At 34.1% G+C, this 19,930-nt stretch overlaps 1 protein-coding gene across 1 annotated transcript in view; it reads right to left on the bottom strand.

The window, feature by feature from the left end:
- Snf4agamma (SNF4/AMP-activated protein kinase gamma subunit) overlaps positions 1–19,930 on the bottom strand; it is a 118,514-nt gene that overhangs the window by 52,637 nt on the left and 45,947 nt on the right. The window contains exon 8 of the mRNA XM_073075075.1: positions 13,972–14,005. Coding sequence (XP_072931176.1) covers positions 13,972–14,005 — 34 coding nt within the window. The remainder of the gene's footprint in view (positions 1–13,971; positions 14,006–19,930) is intronic.

The raw sequence follows: 19,930 nt of genomic DNA, 5'->3' as shown, positions 1-19,930 counted from the left end.
GTAGAAAATAATTAAACACCTTTATCATTGTTTTTGGAAAATCAACCCTTAAGTTGTTAATAAGGGGTTAACAGCTTATTTTAAAATTTGCCAATTTGAAAGCCAGCACTACTAAAGTTAGCCATTGCCTCACTGGTTAGATATAGTGGAACTTTAATTCTATCGTTTTTGGAAAATCAACCCTTATTTGGCTTAAATAAGGGTTGTAAGTTTGTATGAAAGTCCCCCAGTTTTGATGTAAACTGTATGAAAATCGGTATTTGGGTTTTCGATAGAAAATATTTAAACATGGGAATGTATTGTGCGTGCTGAAGTGCAGAACAGCGGTTTTTAGGGTTCCGTATCTAAAGGATAAAAACGGAACCCTATTACTAAGACTTCGCTGTCTGTCCGTCTGTCCGTGTGTCACAAGGCTCTATCTCTAGGACCGTAATAGATAGACATTTGAAATTCTTACAGAGGATGTATAACGGTGGCCGCTATAACAACAAATACTAAAAATAAAAAAAAGTTGAACACAAAAAGGGGTCCCCATACAACAAACTGCTATTCGATATTTTTCCAACTATCTTTTGAACCGTTAGAGGTAGACAGTTCAAATTTTCACAATGTGTGTACTTTAATGGCTGCTGCAATATTAAATACAGAAATATAGAAATTAAAAAAAAAATTGATTGTACGGAACCCTCCAGGTGCGGGTTTGACTTGCACTTGGCCAATTATTAGTAACGCGCAGACCCGGGGGCCACAAGGAAAAGTCGCGGGCCACACACCACCCGTGGCTGTCGGTTTGCCGTCCGCTGGTGTTGAATATTAGCTTTCAGAAATTTGCTGATAAAGTTTTTATTTATGCATATGTACATAGAAACGTTTTTGAAAGTCTACTAAGGAGGTAAAAGAAGTGTTATATGTATGTATACGGGAATCTTTCAGGTTCGGAGTTAGAAACGTGAAATTTCAGATAACGTCTATTCATACAACGTGGACGGGTGCAAATTTCATATATGATAATGCGTTAGTTTATTCAAATTGGCCTTCATTTTGGTATACTGATTAGGTACATCGCAACTACTTTGGACACCCTGCGTGCCAACATTTTATCCTGCCGTGGGGGTATGGTTGTGGTTATGCGTCGATTAGTGATGGTGGTGTGGTAGACACATTGAGCTTGGATTAAAATTTTGAGCTAGAACAGGGCTACAGTATACCCTGCGTGTCGTACGGGACTAAAGGGGGACTTCTGGAGATGCGGGCGGCAAGAATGGGAGCTCTAACCGCCCACCCAGAGACCCTGGAAAGAATCACAGTAAGGCCCCATATAACATGGACAGTTCCTATTGAATAGTGTTAATAATAATTATTGTATCCTACATGAAACTATATTTTAAAGAATTTCATTACAGTCCACATATTAGAGTTTTAGTGTATGTTTCTGAAGAAAGCTTGACCAAATTAGGTACACAGTGACGAAAAAAAAAGCTTTTATTTATTAAATATTAATGCTACATTATCGTTAAAATTGTTAATGGTACAAATTTACGATTACAGTTATTTGTATGTCATATCATATGTTTTTACGTGGGCGAAGCCGCGGGTTCTGCTAGTTAAATATAACTATGCATTGTTCTGACTCATTTGTTGTCGTCGTTAAGTATGTATATTGGTAACAACAACTTGTAAATTAAACCACGAATAAAATTTACTACTGATAGTTATATGTAAACAACTATAAAATTAAAATCATTGGCTATCAAAATGACACACTGTTAATTAAGATATTTGTTTTTTAAACTTTAAAGGCATGTTAAATTTAATGAAATTAGCAAAATATTTTTGTTTAACATTAATGTTTGTGTCGTACGTGCCGGCCACAGCTACGGGCGGTGCGGCGAGCGGCGCGGCGAGCGGCGCGGCGAGCGGCGCGGGATTTTAAGTAACAATTTAATATAGTAATCATAAATTCAAGTTAGAAAATCAAATGGTAATTGGTGAAGTTGATATAATATATTGCACGGAAGGACGCCGAGATGAGATTTCGGGAGGTACTCAAGCGCGGCAGATTAGTAAATACCTTACACCCTGTAGACCACTTTCATCATATTATGAGTTTTCTATGTAGGGGCGTACGTACAGGACAACTGATCAGATTAGTAAAAAAATCGATCGTTCCAATAACTCGAACGCTTCCGGTTATTGATAATAATAATAACTAGGAGATACTAATAAGATTCTAGGATGCAAGTAGATATTTGCATTTGCCTCATATTGGCGGTAAATGCAACTGTGTACCATATGTGTTTTAGTAGGGGTTTTACAAATATTTTATGCAATTAATAATAAACAATTATTTTTAAACACAATATTGTTACAATAAAATAGGTTGTAGCGCAAATAAAATCGTGTAAGAGGAAATTCTCTCCATATTGGGTTACTCGCACGCTAATAGCTTTTAAAACAATTAAATTTCGTAAAAATTAAAAACTTTTTTGATATAATTTTTATTTTAGATGTTTATACGCTATGAAAGCTCTCCCCAACGGTGAAACGATAAGAAACGATAAGGACCTTTTCTTCATTCTAACATTCAATGTAGAATCCAAAAGGTCTCAACGACGCTCAAGTAACTATACATTTAGCATCATGGACTCCCTACTAAAAATTGATATCACTTGCTTTAACGGTAAAGAAAAATATCGTGAGAAAACCTGCTCACCTGTGAGATCTTTCAAAAAAAACTTTAAGGTATGTGAAGTTTACCAATACGCACTTTGCCAGCGCGTCGAACTATAGCCACTATAGCCCTAATCCCTCTCCCCTTCTGACAGGAAACCCGTGCTTAGCGGTGGAACACTCATGTGTTGATGCCGGTAGAGTAATTTTCACATAGTCAGTGCACCGGCTTTCATTATTCACGTTTTAATATAGTTTATTGATAATACAGTAAGCACCACGTAAAACATTATTCAAATAAAGGTAAGAAATTATACAACAAATTGCCTTGTACATGTCACTGACTTCAAATAGAAGGAAACAATAAACAGAAAAAAAAACAGTAATAGCAGGTAGCAGAAATGGCAGAAAATAGCAAAAAATGGCCTAAACAATGTATTACATTAAGATAATCAATAGATAATAACATTGAAATTCCATTCCTCAACTTTCCTAAAATTTAAAAAAAAAAGATACCGGCCGAATTGATAACCACCTCCTTTTTGAAGTCGGTTAATGACTGTTTACTTGTGTTACTCGTAAACTATTAAGGCATTGCGCCATTTAACTGAGATATCGAAAATCTGAGCATTTATCATCATCATAACTTTATAACCAATACTTGCCAACCAACAACTCCATTCTCAACTATTAGAAAGTTATTAATGAACCCACGCCGAGGACGAACTATCGTACTTAAGGCATAGTGCATTGTACGGTCATATCACATAAAAGTTTCTCAACGTAATGGATACTATGAACTTACTAATAAGTTCACGGATAATTACGGCCACTGTGCTTGTGCACCGAGTTTCATCTATACACTATTATTACTATTATATAACACAGTCGTGGAACTAGTTTTGTTTTTCAAAAGCTTAAAAATAGGGTGAAGAGTTCGTACACAGTGAAAAAACTGGAGAGAGCGAAATCCGAGTCAAGGTTATTTCTGACGCCAGACTGCTCTTATAGTCTAACGACCACAAAATCTATCTACATAGAGCATAACAGCATGGAATCGAAAGTTGATACCTCAGAGTAACTATAAAATATAGAGCGAGCCTGCTCAGATACACACAGTAGGCAGTGGCCTTGACCAGACCAAATTTTAACCGTTCTGTCCTGACACGACACTTAAAATTCAAGTTAAAGGTTAATCAGTACCCTTACCATGAGATTTTACGTTTCGACAAATATGACTGTTTTGGTATTTGTTTACGAATTTGTCCATACAATTACCAATCAATAGCGGATTGTATCAGAAGTATAGTCAGTAACGTAGCATTAAATGTCTAAATTGACAAAATGGCGCTTTATATTTTGTCTCTCTTTTTTGCGAACATATGAGGGAGACAAAAAGTTCATCGTCACTTGAGCACTTTCTTATTGTTACGTTTACTCAGTGGTGCGCTCTCGACAACTCATTCTACTGAAGCAAACGGAACAGAATAATGAATTGAGCAAACGTAACCTAAAATTGTGGGATGTTTTGAAAACTCGTACTAAGGGTACAGCTATCCAATTTCGTCGTTACTAGTGAATAGCGTATGCCTAATATAATGTGATATGACAACAAGTAGTAGATATATTACATTTCACATGTAAATTTATGTGATGTCACCTATGCTAGTATCAATTAGCTATCTGCCATCTGATACGATTGGTACCAACGTATTGATAGCACGGACGCGCTCTATACTAATTACAACTCCGAGATTGATACGTTCATGAGTGCCCTCTAGTGCTATTGGTACACGGACAAAGCATTGAAAGCAGCTATTCACTATTAGTACGGTCACATATGTATAGGTGTACAGCAAATACATATGGAAATAATATCCGGATGTTACTGTTTCATAGTTCTAACACAATTTGGTTTAGAATGCTATTAATAAGATTTGTTGTGTATGAATAAGCTCAACAAGAAGTTGAGTATTGTGTTACGAGCACGACGCTGCCTTTACATTCACTTATTATTCGTTTTACATTCTGAATTGTGTCTGTGTTCAAAATACTTTTTATAGGAATCCAATATTGTTTTTTAGTTAATCATCAATACCAAAAAGATATTTGCTCATCCAACTGAACGTACATCTAACTGTATTACACGAAATATTTGGATATTTTGTTTTATATAGGATTTCGATTTCACATTTTCGTTTCCCAATACTATTTTAAGTATTACAATTTTTTTTTCTAATTTTCACTTGAAGCTTTTGAAGCGAGTGGTTACTTTTTTTTGTTTAAGAGACGCCGGCTTATGTGGGATTTTTACCGCACTAAAACCCGCTCTGGTGGCCGTCCTCAACGCTCGGTGGAGAACTCCGGGATTTCCGGCGGAATCAGGCCCCGCCCTGGGGTGAGCAATTTACGCTCCTCCTGCACACCAGGTGTTTACGACGGTATGCAACGACACATACCATACAACGACACATCTTACCCGGGGTCGCTTGCTGCACGGGTCGGTTCCCACTTTTGCGGCCCACTATCCCGGAAACCCCCTTTTAATCGCCTCTTACTGTTCTTCTCCCGGGACTACAGGGACTAAGGAAGTGTTTACCTACCTGCCTGAACACATCATATTGTCTAGAAGTCGGTCGGCTATACAATCGGCAATATATACTATATATAATTTAGCACTCTGCCGATAGTTTGCCGATATATTGGTTAGAAGCCAATGTGTAGTCCAGTGGTCGACAACCTACGGTCCTTTAAGCCCTCGTACCTTTCTGAAGCCTAATTTCTCATCCGCGTTACTTCAAATTATAAAACAAATTTCGTGTCGACCTTAAAATTTCCGGGAATACTTGTGTTTCTACCTTGACGACCTTTTTTCGCCGGCTAATTTGGAATGCGACCCTCCATTGCCTCGTGTAGCTGTTGCGGGTTTTGGTGTAACCCATCTAACTTTTTAATCAATCAATACAGAATCGTTGTAATGTACGCATTCATACATAGATATTACAATATTTACAATTTGCATAGTTCCTCAGTCCAGTAATGGCCCAATCAAACTATCACCCGATAAAAAGTCAGTAGTTTCCGGGATCTCATACTCTTTTGCGCAGTAAAGCCTTCGCATGCATAATTAATTATTATATTATTTCAATACGAAGTAACGGCTAATGTATTAAAGTCCAATAACGTATAACGATAACAAAAGTACTTTACTTCAATACTTTAAAAATTTTGAATGCGACAAATAAATACTAAGGTCCACTTTACAGGTAAAAATATGTACTTTAGGAACATTATTTAAGCTTTTCTTCCCTTGGGGAGAACCGTCCCCTGCAGTGGAAAGGATCAAACGATGTTTAGAACGCTAATTTATGTCATTCTTATTTCAACTAATATTGTTCAGGCGCTTTCGAGGCAACTTCAGAAATTCGTCATAGTAGCAAAATAATTTTTCCACTCGTAACTCAACTCTCACCTATCTTAGGATGGCCATACACTATGTAGCGAACTACAATATTACATTTACAAACACCTAATGGTAATTAGCTACTGCCGCCCATGTCCATGTAGTCCTAATTGACAATCTGAAGTCGGCTACAGATGCTTTGCTACCGCTGAGGACCAAGTTGGAACGCCTCCGATTAGTATTACTACTTTATCACCTTATTTTTAGAAAAAAAAAGTTGAACCACAAAGCGTCTACCTGCTGTTAAGACAGTCGACTGCACTAATATCTTGAGCTGACGGCGATTTGCTAAAACACTAATAAGACTTTCTCAAAATCTATAATGGAAGTATTGAATTATTTATCGACTGCTCTAGCGATTCAAAACGACTGCTCGAACAGTTTGAAACGACTACTCGATATAAGGACCGTTTTAACTGCACGTACGCAACCGTCTTTATCTAGGAAACACTGAGCCACAATAATGTTATGTGGTAATATGCAACCAGTGTGTGTATACCTATTATAGACCCGGGTACACGTTACACATTATTGAGTTCCTAAATTATCTTAGATATAGTGTTGTCTTTATTACGTATACGATACTTGTAAGACCTGCTAGCGATATCAACACCATATCAATTTGGGCCACCACTATCTGGGTCAAGCTTATCTGGTCTATAGAATTCGTCTATTTTCTACCTTACATTGAATTGCAAAATCCAATGTCCCTGCGCTGTTGGACATTGAATCATCAATCTTGACTCCTTAGAATATTTTATGCTGTACCCTAGTATGAGTATTTACCCATACATTTCCAATCAGCGCCCCCAGCGGACTGTATCAGAACTCATTGGAAATGTATGGCAAATACGACAACAAATACAAAAACAGTTAAGGGTACTGAATACAATGTTCCAAATGACATGTGACCGTGTACATAATTGTAACATTAAAATAATTAAAAAATAAGACCCGACTGCAAAACAAAAATGAAAAGTAATGCACTTAAATACCAAACCAAGATTAAGAATAGAAATCAAAAATAGTAAACTGTAAACAAAATTAACTCTACTTCAGTTTAACATTACTATACTATTAGTTAAATACGAGTAAAGTTAAATAAAAAGCTTTTATACATAACAAGACTGAATTAAATTCCGAATTACACAAATACTAGCTAACCCGGCAAACGTATGTGTTGCCATATAAATAATAAATGTTAAGGGTAAACAACCCTTATCAATTAGGGGTATGAAAAACAGATAGAAGCCGATTCTCAGACTTACTGAATATATAAAATTTGGTGAAAATCGTTAAAGCCTTTTCGGAGGAGTATGGTAACTAACATTGTGACACGAGAATTTTATATGTAAGAAGATAATACATATTTAAATACTTACCGGTATATATATTTTACGAAACGAGCATACAACCAATGGAAATTATTTCCATTGGTTGTATGACTGAATATGTACGAGATGCATACTAGGTTGGTTCGGGCAATGTGCCAGATGCCATAATCCCAGCTTTCAGCGTACTAGCGAACTACACAACACGCTTATATTTTTCACAATCCATTTCTACTGGATGTTGACAATGGAATTATGTTTCCATAAGATCCGAACGTTTATATGCACCCACTTTCGATGAAAATAAATTACACATACGGACGAATGAGTGGTTTGGTGTGGTGAAAGAGACGTTTGAACTTGTTCTCAAGGGCATCAATGCATATGTGGAGTCAGGTAAGACTATGGTCTTATCTGGCGTTCATTACGGACGTCCACGGGCTACCGATGCCACTTACCATTAGGAGGACAGCAAATGGACAGCATTAGGTCGATACCGCAAATTGAAAAAGTCCTATCCTGTGAAACTTTAATTATTTTCAAGAGTGTGGTATGACATAGTCCCCGAGAAACTCACATGTGATCTTCCCGTAGATAAGATGGATTTAACTACAATAATACATTAACGGCGATGATTAAAATCTGTTCATTATAAAATTTTGTGTAAACACAAACCATAGTATTGATTAAGTGCAATATGTATTACAACATCAGAGGCTTCGTGTTCATAAACTTGTAATTAATGAAACAGCAATAACCTACTATACCTATATTAATGGAACGAGCTGAATCGCCATTAATTAAAAGTGAAGCATTCGAATCATTGAAATTGATTAAACACAAAGGCTTTAGAATAAAATCATGAATACACAAACACCCATACCCAAAAACAGATATCTAAATTCGGCATTTAGATATCTTTCTGGCTGAGAATCGACCCTGGGACCCTCTGCTATTAAGATCTTTTTATTTTTTATTTTATTTTTATACATATGTGCTATATAGGCATATATGCTAGCAAACAAAATAGAACAATCATCGATCATATTCAATGTATATATATTTATCGGTAGAGATCGCGTCCATCGAGACAGTTCTTATCAGATAATTCCAAATTGAATTTGCAATCGTCCGAGCAAGGTATTTAATGCGCAAATTCTAATGTTGTCCTCGCAATAATATGTATAATCAACAACACAACTAGTCGGAACCCGGCCAGCAAAACAGGCGACAAATTCTTGGCTGGCAATTACTAACCTTACTATTAAGATATTAAACTATAATAGTTATTATAGATACATACTTATAGTGATAGCCTGTTGGTCAGAGATGTGACATGTCAAACTTAGAACAGGGATTCGAATCCTAGCATACGAGCACTTCTGATTCTTACAAATTATTTAATTGATAATAACTTACTTAAACACAGTAGATACAACGGTCGATCTTACATGCCAAAGAGTTTTTTAACAAAAAATGTTTTGAATGTGTTAAGCCTACCAACCCGTAATAAGCCAGTGTATTGAGAGCATAGAGTTAGAATTTTTTCGCTACGCTATGAGAGACTGGCCTAAACCCTTCTCTTTAGATAGAAGATCCGTATTCAGAAGTGAGTCAATAATGAGTTGATCTAGTCATTATAAGGTCACATTCACAAACCCATACAAGATATTTGCATATACAAAAAAGAGCTCTTTTCTATTTTTAAAGCATGTATTAGAAATTATCGTCGACATTGCTAAATAAAAAAAAGTTGGTTGTCTATCAAATCAAATTTATGTTTATTGTTCTTGAAAAGGACGTGAAGATATAAAAAAATAATAAAAAAGGACATTTAATTATAGTGAAAAAACACAAACCGAACGCCTTAAAATTAGTTAAAATGGCAAAATCTACTGCCATAGATAAACTGTGTCAGTAGATTATTTGTTTTGACGTTTTGGTTGTTAATTAAATTTATTTTGTAACTGACTACAGCATAAACCAGTTCTTAAATTGTGCCCAAGGGCTCCGGCATTCCCAAAAACGGGCCTGGGTTGATGATGAACGCTGAATTATAATTAGCGTTAATTATTATAAATGTCATATTTGACATGACTTAACTGATGATAAAATATATAATGAATGATAAAATGTGGAATTTCGTTGACATTTATGCTTTTACTGAATCATTCGTTTATTCTTTAAAAATTTTAAAAACAAATTAAAAAAAAATAACAATAAAATACAACCGACTTCTATGTCACTACAAAGTAAAAAATAATTGATTAAATGTTGGTTTAGTACATGTTTCTGAAGTCGGCGCTCAATATATTTCGTTTTATAACGATGTAAACAGCATGTCTAACATGATAAATTATTTTTTACTCTGTAGTGACATAGAAGTCGATTGTATGTTTATGTTAAAAAAAAAATTTAACCTTTTTTGTGATGACATACTAACATTTATATTAATATAATATAAAATTGTATAAACGTGATCATAAATGAAGGTAAGGTCTGAATTTACATTGATTGGAACCGCCCGCTCGCAGGGCGCGGCGGCACCCTGCTCGCTTAGTTTTATATTGTCTTATATGTTCCAACCTAACCTAACTAAATAGTCAATGATGAACTGGCTTTGTAATTTCATTAGAACCTACACCAAATAACTTCAAACACAACTCAATTATTCCCATCGGTTGAGGAGTTACATATTTTGAGTCCGAGCCACATTATTAGACCCTTAAATAGTCAATGATAAACTGGTTTTGCAATTTCATTAGAACCTACACCAAATAACTTCAAACACAACTCAATTATTCCCATCGGTTGAGGAGTTACATATTTTGAGTCCGAGCCACATTATTAGACCCTTAAATAGTCAATGATAAACTGGTTTTGCAATTTCATTAGAACCTACACCAAATATCTCCAAACAAAACTCAATTATACCCATCGGTTGAGGAGTTACATATTTTGTCTCCAAAACCCACTCTGATCCTCATTATATTTAAATGGGACCAACTTGTAGCAATTGTACACACACGAAATTAAAGGCATTAAAATAGGTTCATAAACGGCGAAGTTATGGCTGTTATATTTACATAGGTGGAGGAGTTCCCCTCATTTTCTCCAGAACCCATGGATGGATCCTAACCATATTTAAGTGGGACCAACTTCCAGCTCGTCTCTACACCATAAAAAAAGAATTATTACAATCGGTCACTAACGGCGGAGTAACTCGTGTACATACATTATATATATATATATATACATGCACATACATTATATTATATATATATATATATATATATATATATATACCGGCCGAATTGATAACCACCTCCTTTTTGAAGTCGGTTAAATACTAAATTCACGAGTACACTAAGTATAGAACGTTCAAGTATAAGTACATACAATGTAACGTGGCCCATTATTGGTCGTTATCCCCTTAACGATCGCTTTCTGACCTCTGCAAGTGGAAGATTTTCACTCTATTAAATTGACACTGAAGCGGGAAGTCGCACATTGCAATATTATAGTCGTGCATTATAGCACAAATAATTGTGTTGTTCAGTGCAATTGTCGATTTGTACAGTCACGAGCATAAATATATTACTACGGGCAGATCAGCAAAAATATGTGGCTCAACAACGAGTTCAGTAATATATGCCTGCACGAACGCAGCAAAAATATCTGACATTTTTAGGAAACAAAAATATGTGATGATAACCAAATAATTGTGACATGTGTTATGACATGTGATGTCAACTAAGGTGCAATAATATCTGACATAATTTATAAATATTTTTGATGTAAATATATCAACCTACCAGTCAAATAGACCAATGTATATTGCCGGAGAAATAATATGAGCAAAAAAACACGTTATACATATGTTCTCATATTTTTTTATTTAAGAAAAAAACAGGGCTAAAGAAACAGACAGGATAATTAGTGTATTTTAACAGGGTGAATATTCCAAATCCGAATCTATAAAGATTAGCGAAAAATGCTAAAAGATGTTACGACGCCGATTTTGATAAAAACTAATACTGCATCATTAGTTTTTAGGGTTCCGTACCCGAAGGGTAAAAAGGGAACCGGAAAATAAGTATTTTACTTATATTTATAAAATAGTAAACATCTGGTGGTATGGAAGCCTCCATGTGCGAGTTTGACTCGTACTTGGCGAATTATTTAAAATATCCCTATACGGGAATCGAACGAGTTCATTTTGAAAAAAAAATACACACCTTATTAACACGCTTTTATTAGCTTGGGTTGTATGTATATATGTATGTACGTAACAGAGTAACGGAATCTTTGAACCCGATTTATATCCACTTTGAACGTTCACGTTAAATCAAAATTTTGAAAAATTATCAAAAACCGATGACAATACACGAGTTTAATAATTTTGTATTATTGTCTTTATCAACATCCTCAGGATTAACGATTTTCGGAGCGAGAGAAAGCGCCTTAGAGAAAGTTCACGCAAAGTTACTAGATTGATTTTTAGTTTTGAAAAATAATAATGTTATTTCCCTATAACTCAAATGTACTAAAACATATCTATAATGCCATCTTGTAGAATGATTTTTAGGATTCCGTACTCAAAGGGTAAAACGAAACCCTCTGCTGTCTGTTCGTGAGTCACAGGGCTTTATCTCTTAAACCGTAATAGCTAGACACTTGATTTTTTTACAGACGATGCATAATGTTGGTCGCTATAACAATCAATTTTATGATAAAATCAACTAAAAAGTTGAAAATAATTTTCAATCTAGGAATCAATTAAGGAACAGTAAATAGTATAATTGTGGAAAAAGTGTGGGATGCTTATCGAAAACTGATAAGTGATTTTATCATAAAAGCGTGTTTTTTACTTTTTTCAACTATATTTATTTTATTCCACTATCGGATAGTTTCCCTTATACGGATTAAATTCTGGGATTAAATGTCAAATTATAGGAAAAGCTTCAATTTCACCCTGTATACGACAAAAATAATATGCCCTAACGACTTTTACAATATTCTACAGATTATATATTATGAAACTAAAATGGTCACGTATATTCTGCTAAGACAAAATATTTAAAAAAAGAAGTTACCGCAACAGTTAATTGATACATGTAACTTTAATTATTTATATTATTTCTACAATCAGCAATATTATCGGAGAAATAGGTTCTATGTTTCTGATATCGCTTTGATATATTTTTATCGTTTAAAAGTGGGTAGTAGATCTTTTTATCCAACGCTGCCGTGTAACGTTTCGGAATTGTTTGAAAGAGTATTATTAGAAACTTATTAATTTTTTTTATCATAGTATTATTTTATTTAATTATTTTGTATTATTTTCATGATGTGTTATTTTTATAATAATAAGTTCTTATTTATAAAGTCACTGGCTGATACGATTCTATGACTTAGCATTAAAAAGAAAAAGAACGCGGCTTGACGTTCAAGTTGTATTTTTGAGTCGGAATAACAAAAGTGAATAGAATAATATTGTCACATTATTTGATCAACGTTATCATAACATATTTTTGCTGCCTATTAATGTCAAATATTTTTGCTTCGATCTTGCAGCCCGATATTACTGAATTCATTCTGGCGTCAGAAATTTTTGCTTATCTGCCTATAGTCATATATTTATGCTCGTGAACGTACTTTATGATATATGTAACGAACGATTTTAACAATTTTCGTTACATATATCATAAAGTATCATAAAGTCAATTACACAGCCTCAGCTTACAAGCTCACAGAGCACACCGGTAAACTGAAAGTCTCCAATCTGCATACACGTCATACAATATTGGGAAAATACACCCGAATTGAAATTTTAATTACTTTTGGTACATCGTTTTTAATAAAATAAAAGAGTAAATGTTACGTCACGATTCGGAATATGAATAAATTGAATAATCAACTGAATTCAATGGCGGGATGCCTTTTTGAAAAGACCGACAAAAAATGTAAAAATAGTTCTTTTAGCTACGTTTTTTGCAAACGTATTGCATGTACAAGCACGCGAAGCTTACTTTTTTATTATGGTTCACCACATATCTGTTATTACCTAAAAGGTAATAAGTAACCGTATATGAGTTTCTTTATCTTACCACACCGTTCTAACGAAAACAAAACAGAGGAAATTATACTATACTGATAGTTGAGCTTGTCGTTTGTTCAATGTGTTTTACTGACCTAATCTGAAGAGCAACTTGCATCGCCTACTAAGGCAGAAATAAATAGGATAGGCATAAATAATAATTAGTCGTCTTTATAAAATCTCAGTCCTTAGATAAAACTTAGCAGCTTATCTAATTTAGTTTTAATCTTTTACTGTAGTACCTATATTATTTTTATAGAAATCGTTTACTTCCTTCTTATATAATTCCTTCTTATTTCCTACTTATATTTCCTACTTATATAATTCTATGATAGAGCAAAGCAACAAAAATATATATTCGAACTTAAAATGTAAAGTGCTTTGAGCAAAGAAAATAAAAATCTTACCTGCACCATAGTGTTGTTGCTGAGCTATCGCCCTCTGAAATAAAATTAAAATAACATAAATAAAAACTAAAACAAAAATAATAAAAAGCAAACAGAGAACTCAAGAATCAAGTGAAAGTAAATAAAAATGAAAATAACCAAGAAGTATTTTATCAAAGTAATATCAATAGAAAACTAAACTAAATCATACGAAGAAACAATATAAACGTATTGAGAAGTCAAGAATTATGTTATCCTATACCAGAAAAGACAGCTTAGCGGGTTTTATAACGATTGGACTTTTATTAGTTTTACAGCGGCCTATAAAATATTAATACCTACTTGCTGAGAGGCTGTTTTTTAATGTGAACAATCCGAAAAAGATTTTAAGGGACCACAGAGTTGAATCTTAACTACAATATTATATCAATATATCTTAAATACCATTTAAGAAAAAAATTATAACAGGAAACGTACATAGGAATTTAATAAATAACGACATTAGTTTTTCATTGTTACAAAGATTACTCAAAGGGAAACAAGGGGTAAAAGTATTCGTACGAGATTACTCGTTATACCACCCCTACTCGTTCAAACCCTATCCTAGGGGCGACAGGACGGAATTGGGTGAATGCCCGATTGTAGAAGTGTAAAACAATGAACTATTCCTTTCCTTACCATTGTTATGGTAAAGTCAAATTATATTTCACTACTAATGTCTTTATTTGTTTCCATAATATAAATTTTCGTTGCAATATTAGTTCCTTTCATTATGTATTTTTTATTACCCGACTGCCAAGGAAGGATTATGTTTATCGCGCGTAATTTGTATGTTTGTCTTTCTTTATTCCCTCGGGTCTAACAAACGCCTGGATGAATTTCGACAGTTAAGGTATCATTATATTCGTCTCAAATACCCGAGTGTCCTTAGATAGGTGTTAGAAAAAAATCAAAGGACGGATTTTTGCCACGAAATAGTAACACATTAAAAAAAAAAGTTACCCGAACCTATCAAGTAGGATATCAAATGAAATGTAATTAAACGGAGATTATAAAATACATGTATATATGGAAAACAAACTGACGAATTAAATGACTAAAACACTTTTCAGAAATCAACGTACAGCCGAAACCACTGACCTTAGAATTCTAAAATTTTGCACATAGAATCTATATAGCGTAAATAAATACTAAGAGCGTTTGCGTTTTGCAATTTCTACCCCTAAGAGTGTAAAATAGGGGATGACAGTTTTTTATAAATCTTTTAATTTTGAAGGAACTACTATAAAATTTAGTAGTTGGCTTTTTTGGATAGGAACAAGGACACACCTATTTATCCCCTTCCCAAAAATCAACCCCGTAGAAAATAAAATAGGGGTCGAAAGTTCCTTGGAATAACCGTCAATTTTGAAGCAAACACTATGAAATTCTGTATCTAGCTTGCTGGATAAAAATTATGAAATTCCATCACTAACGAAGTGAAATAATATCTGGGACTTTGAATTACTGAAGTTATATATTTTATAGAGCGTAAATGATGTTTTTTTTTTCGTGAAATAGTAACACGTATTAAAAAAAAATGTTAACCAAACCTTATCGAGTAGGGTATCAAAATAAAGGAAGTCAGAAGTAGATTACACATACATTATATATATAACATAGATAAGTATAGATATCTCACCGCCTTGTAATTGAAGGAAACCATTAAATGACTTAAACGGCTGACAGTTCCGTCAGCCATTTAATGACTGTCATAGTGTAATTTACGCGGAACAATACGCAGTTAAGACAAACATTAAGACAAAGATATACAGGGTGAATTTTTCAAACGGGCCTTCAGGGCCAAATCCCAAACTATAAGGATTAGCGAAAAAAGATGAAAGGAGTAACGAGGCCGATTTTGATAAAAACTAAAACTGCATCATTACTTTTTTAAAATATCTTTATCCCTAGCCGGGACTCGAACGAATTCATTTTGAAAAAAAATACAACCTGTATATTATTCCACGATCTGATAGTGTTGCTTATAAGGATCAAATTCTGAGAAGTAATGTTACAAATTAAAGGAAAAGGAAAATTTTGAAGAATATGCATATGTTTTCCATACATTGGCATACTAATCCTTAAGGTTAAGGTTAAAGTAAGTAATGTTATGTGACAAATTAAAGGAAAAGGATAATTTTGAAGAAAATACATATTTTTCATACACTGGCACACTAATCCCTAAGGATTATACATAACAAATGATTTATGTATAATTCTTTAGAAACATACATACCATTGAAGAATTTGTTGGTTAATCAACTAATTATTCGATGTTATGACCATACGGCTTAGTATGAGAACGTGACCATGACATACGGCTTAGTATGAGAACGTCATGGTTTGGCAAATAAGTTACCGCCGTTTTTAGGATTTATTTTTAATCAAATTAGATAACTGATTAAATTCTTATTGTTTGTTGTTTACAACTTCGTTTCAACGTTAAATATGATTTTTTATATCTATTTGTTAAGTAATCACTCGGATTTGACTCGAAACATTAACTCATCAACTTTACATCTGTATTAAACGAAACTCCGCCCATAGGAAGTTAAATCTATTATAATGGTCCTTAAAATAACCTTAACTAAGTCGGACATAAAAATATAAATTCTTAGAGAACAAAACGTCCGCTTTCGAATGATTTGAAACATTGAGCCAAAAAAAATGGTAATACGAGAAATGTTTAAATTGATGAATGGCGGGAATTTAACTGCCAAATTAATATGAAAAAATATGTATTTTCTTTAAATTCAGGCTTTTCCTTTAGTTTGTCATTTATCATTACTTCCCAGATTTTGATCCTTATAAGCAACACTGTCAGATAGTGTAAAAATATAGAGGGTGTATTTATTTTTCAAAATTAACTCGTTCGATTCCCGGTGAGGGAAAAAGTTATTTTAAAAAGTAATGATGCAGTTTTAGGTGTTAAAAAAAATCGGCCTCGTAACTCCTTTCAGCATTTTTCGCTAATCCTTATAGTTTCGGATTTGGCCCTGAAGGCCCGTTTGAAAAATTCACCCTGTATATATTCAGCGGCTAGTCTGAACATTATGGCTAGGCTGAACAATATAAATGTTCAGCGGCTAGTTTCACAGGGGGTCCCATTTCGAGGAAATTTGAAATTTTTTGCCAGTTTCCCGGAAAATTGGAAAACCCTGATTTCTTTTAAACTCGAGTATTCTTAACTAAAACTCGAGTATTCTTATCTAAATAACTCGAGTATTTCTTAATCAATTTCAATTTTCTTTTCTTCATATGAAAGGGTGTTTTATTGCGGTACTTTTCTACCTTAACATGGGTGTGGTCTGATGATTAGAAAGAACTTTGAGCTATGGGGTGAAACTCATCATCACTACTCCTGTTTTTTACATATTTTATGATATCTTACCTCCTGGCCACCCAATCCTCATGAAACTTAAAAACATTGAGTATCTAGATTAACATGATATTATGAAAAATTCGACCTTCAATCCTTCAACACTGATAATGCAGAGATGCCTCCTATGTCAACCATACGGTCGGCGCTCATATTGGACACGCTGTTTACGCCGTTATCCAACGAAATATATTGAACGCCGATTTAAAACTACGTACTAAACCAAGATTAATTTGAATTAATTTTTACTTTGTAGTGACATAGAAGTCGGTTTTAATTTTTTTGTAAATTTTTTTTGGAAATACTACTTCAGCCTTTATAGTGCAGTCGGGTTTTTGATTTTTTTATTAAATATCTTGTATATTTTACGATCACTTGTACTATAACTTGTACTAGAACACGAATTATATACCTAATGTTACATACTCAAACAATTATAATAAATAACAAACTGATATGATAGCATTGTAACATTTAGATCTTATGAAGTACTAATAAGTACTTTAGTAATTATAAGTAGGTACTATACGATAAAGTACCTAAAGTACCTATGAGATAATCTGTACCTACGACATACATATACATATTTTACCCACATATGCCTTTTTTTTCGTTATCTGAACAAGTACCATTTACTAAGATATGATGAATATCATGATAACCCATTACTTTCCCACTACTGTCTCCATATCAAACATGCTATTGAGACGATTAGACAGTTGTTTGTTTTTAATTTTATTAAGGTTGGTACTTACTAAGCCACAGACACTATTAAATTTGTCTCATTCTTATTGGAACTTCGAATAAAAAGTAAATAAAACATTCTTACACAGAAATGCCATATTGTTTAACGATTTCATGATATTGTATCGACTGTCCGAGTTTTGCGGTAACAAATATTGTAGGACAAATATTAACAGACGTTGTAGTTTAACATGAGTACCCTAATGGTTGAAACTCAGCCTCTCGATCGAGGGGTCGAGGTTCAAAGCCCAGACTTCACCTCTCATTTTCAAAGTTATGTGCGTATTAAACAAATATTATCACTGGCTTTAAGTACCTCAAAAAATATCGTGAAGTAACCTGTATACTTGAGATATCTTTAAAACAAAGTTCTCAAAGGTATGTGAAGTCTACCAATACGCACTTGGCCATCACTGTCGCCTATGGCTTAATCTTTCTTATTCTGAGAGCAGATCCGTACCAAGGAGTGGGACATTTATGGATTCACGAAAACGACGATCTGTTTTAACATGATATATACAATCGTAAATTTTTAATTCGTTTTTATTTTCGTAAAGCTAACCCTAGCTCAGGACCAGACGACGCAACTTATGATAATTGGTCACAGACGCGTCGCAATGTGCAGATTGCATCACAACAGTAGATTCATTTGCCAAAGAATGGCAGTCGTTGAAACATAACAAATTTTTACATAACAAGAAATAACCTTTACCTACTTCCAATTTAATTTTATAAAAGGAACAAGGCGAAGGAAATATAAGAAAAGCTATAAAGCTTTAATAACAAACATAGTTTATTAATCGGGAGTTAACAATATGGCTGAAGGATAAAGAAATATATTCTCTTTCCTTTATGAAGTCTGTTAAAAATTATGGAATCCAATATAATTACAAAACGGTTCCTACATAATAAATAAGAAAGTTTACTGTATAGATCACATAATTATTCACTTAATTCATGTTACACCTTGTTTGTCCAAAAATTTCCAAAAATCAACATTTCAAATCTCTCCGGTTTACCAATTATTTCTCATCATTCAATGCGATATCATTGACCTGTTTTAGTTATAGCCATCGATATCGGTATCTATGTGTTAAACGTTGAATTAAAAAATATCAGGAATATATCAGGTAGACATAGGTACCGTTTTTCATATCGGCCAAAAGAAAAACACTAAAGTATATTTTTGGGCTGTCACGGCTCGTACACAAGACAGGAATGTATTTGCTTCGTAATATGCTGGGCCCATGCCTGTATATCAGGGAATCCTAATGCATATACCACCACACTTCTCGAATGCTTTATATCAATGGTAAAGACACATATTAGAAAATTATGAAAAGTTTATGCAACGTCTGTACTTCTCGTAATTTTGACTACCGTTCCCCAATAATAAGGATTGCGAGTGATACCAAAAAATCACCACTAAGGGCATTTTTCCTGTCGAGTTTAATGGCATGCATACGACATCCCATAAACCTACATGGCTTCCGAAGAGACTGCCGCAAGTTAATTGATGTGTGCGTGTGGAACGTGTCGCCAGTGCAAGCTGCACTGGCGTAAACACACGCGATAGGAAGAGTACCATAAGGGCGTCTGCTGAAACTGTCGCGGGTGCATGCATGTATTTGTATTGAAAATAAAATAAGAGCGTGGTCTAAAACGCTAGGCGGGCGGGCACACCGCATGGTGCGTTCACACCTGGCGGGCTACCGCTCTGTGCTAACGCGGCAGTGCTGTTCTATTGGACGCCCTAAGAATCGAATGTACTCTATACCGAATCATCATGAAATTTAAGCGATATAAACATTACCT

The sequence above is a fragment of the Epargyreus clarus genome, unplaced genomic scaffold, assembly GCF_041222505.1.
Source record: "Epargyreus clarus isolate Ecla_fem2 unplaced genomic scaffold, WU_Ecla_fem_2.2 ptg000007l, whole genome shotgun sequence".
NCBI lineage: Eukaryota > Metazoa > Arthropoda > Insecta > Lepidoptera > Hesperiidae > Epargyreus > Epargyreus clarus.
This window is presented reverse-complemented; position numbering and strand designations above follow the sequence as displayed.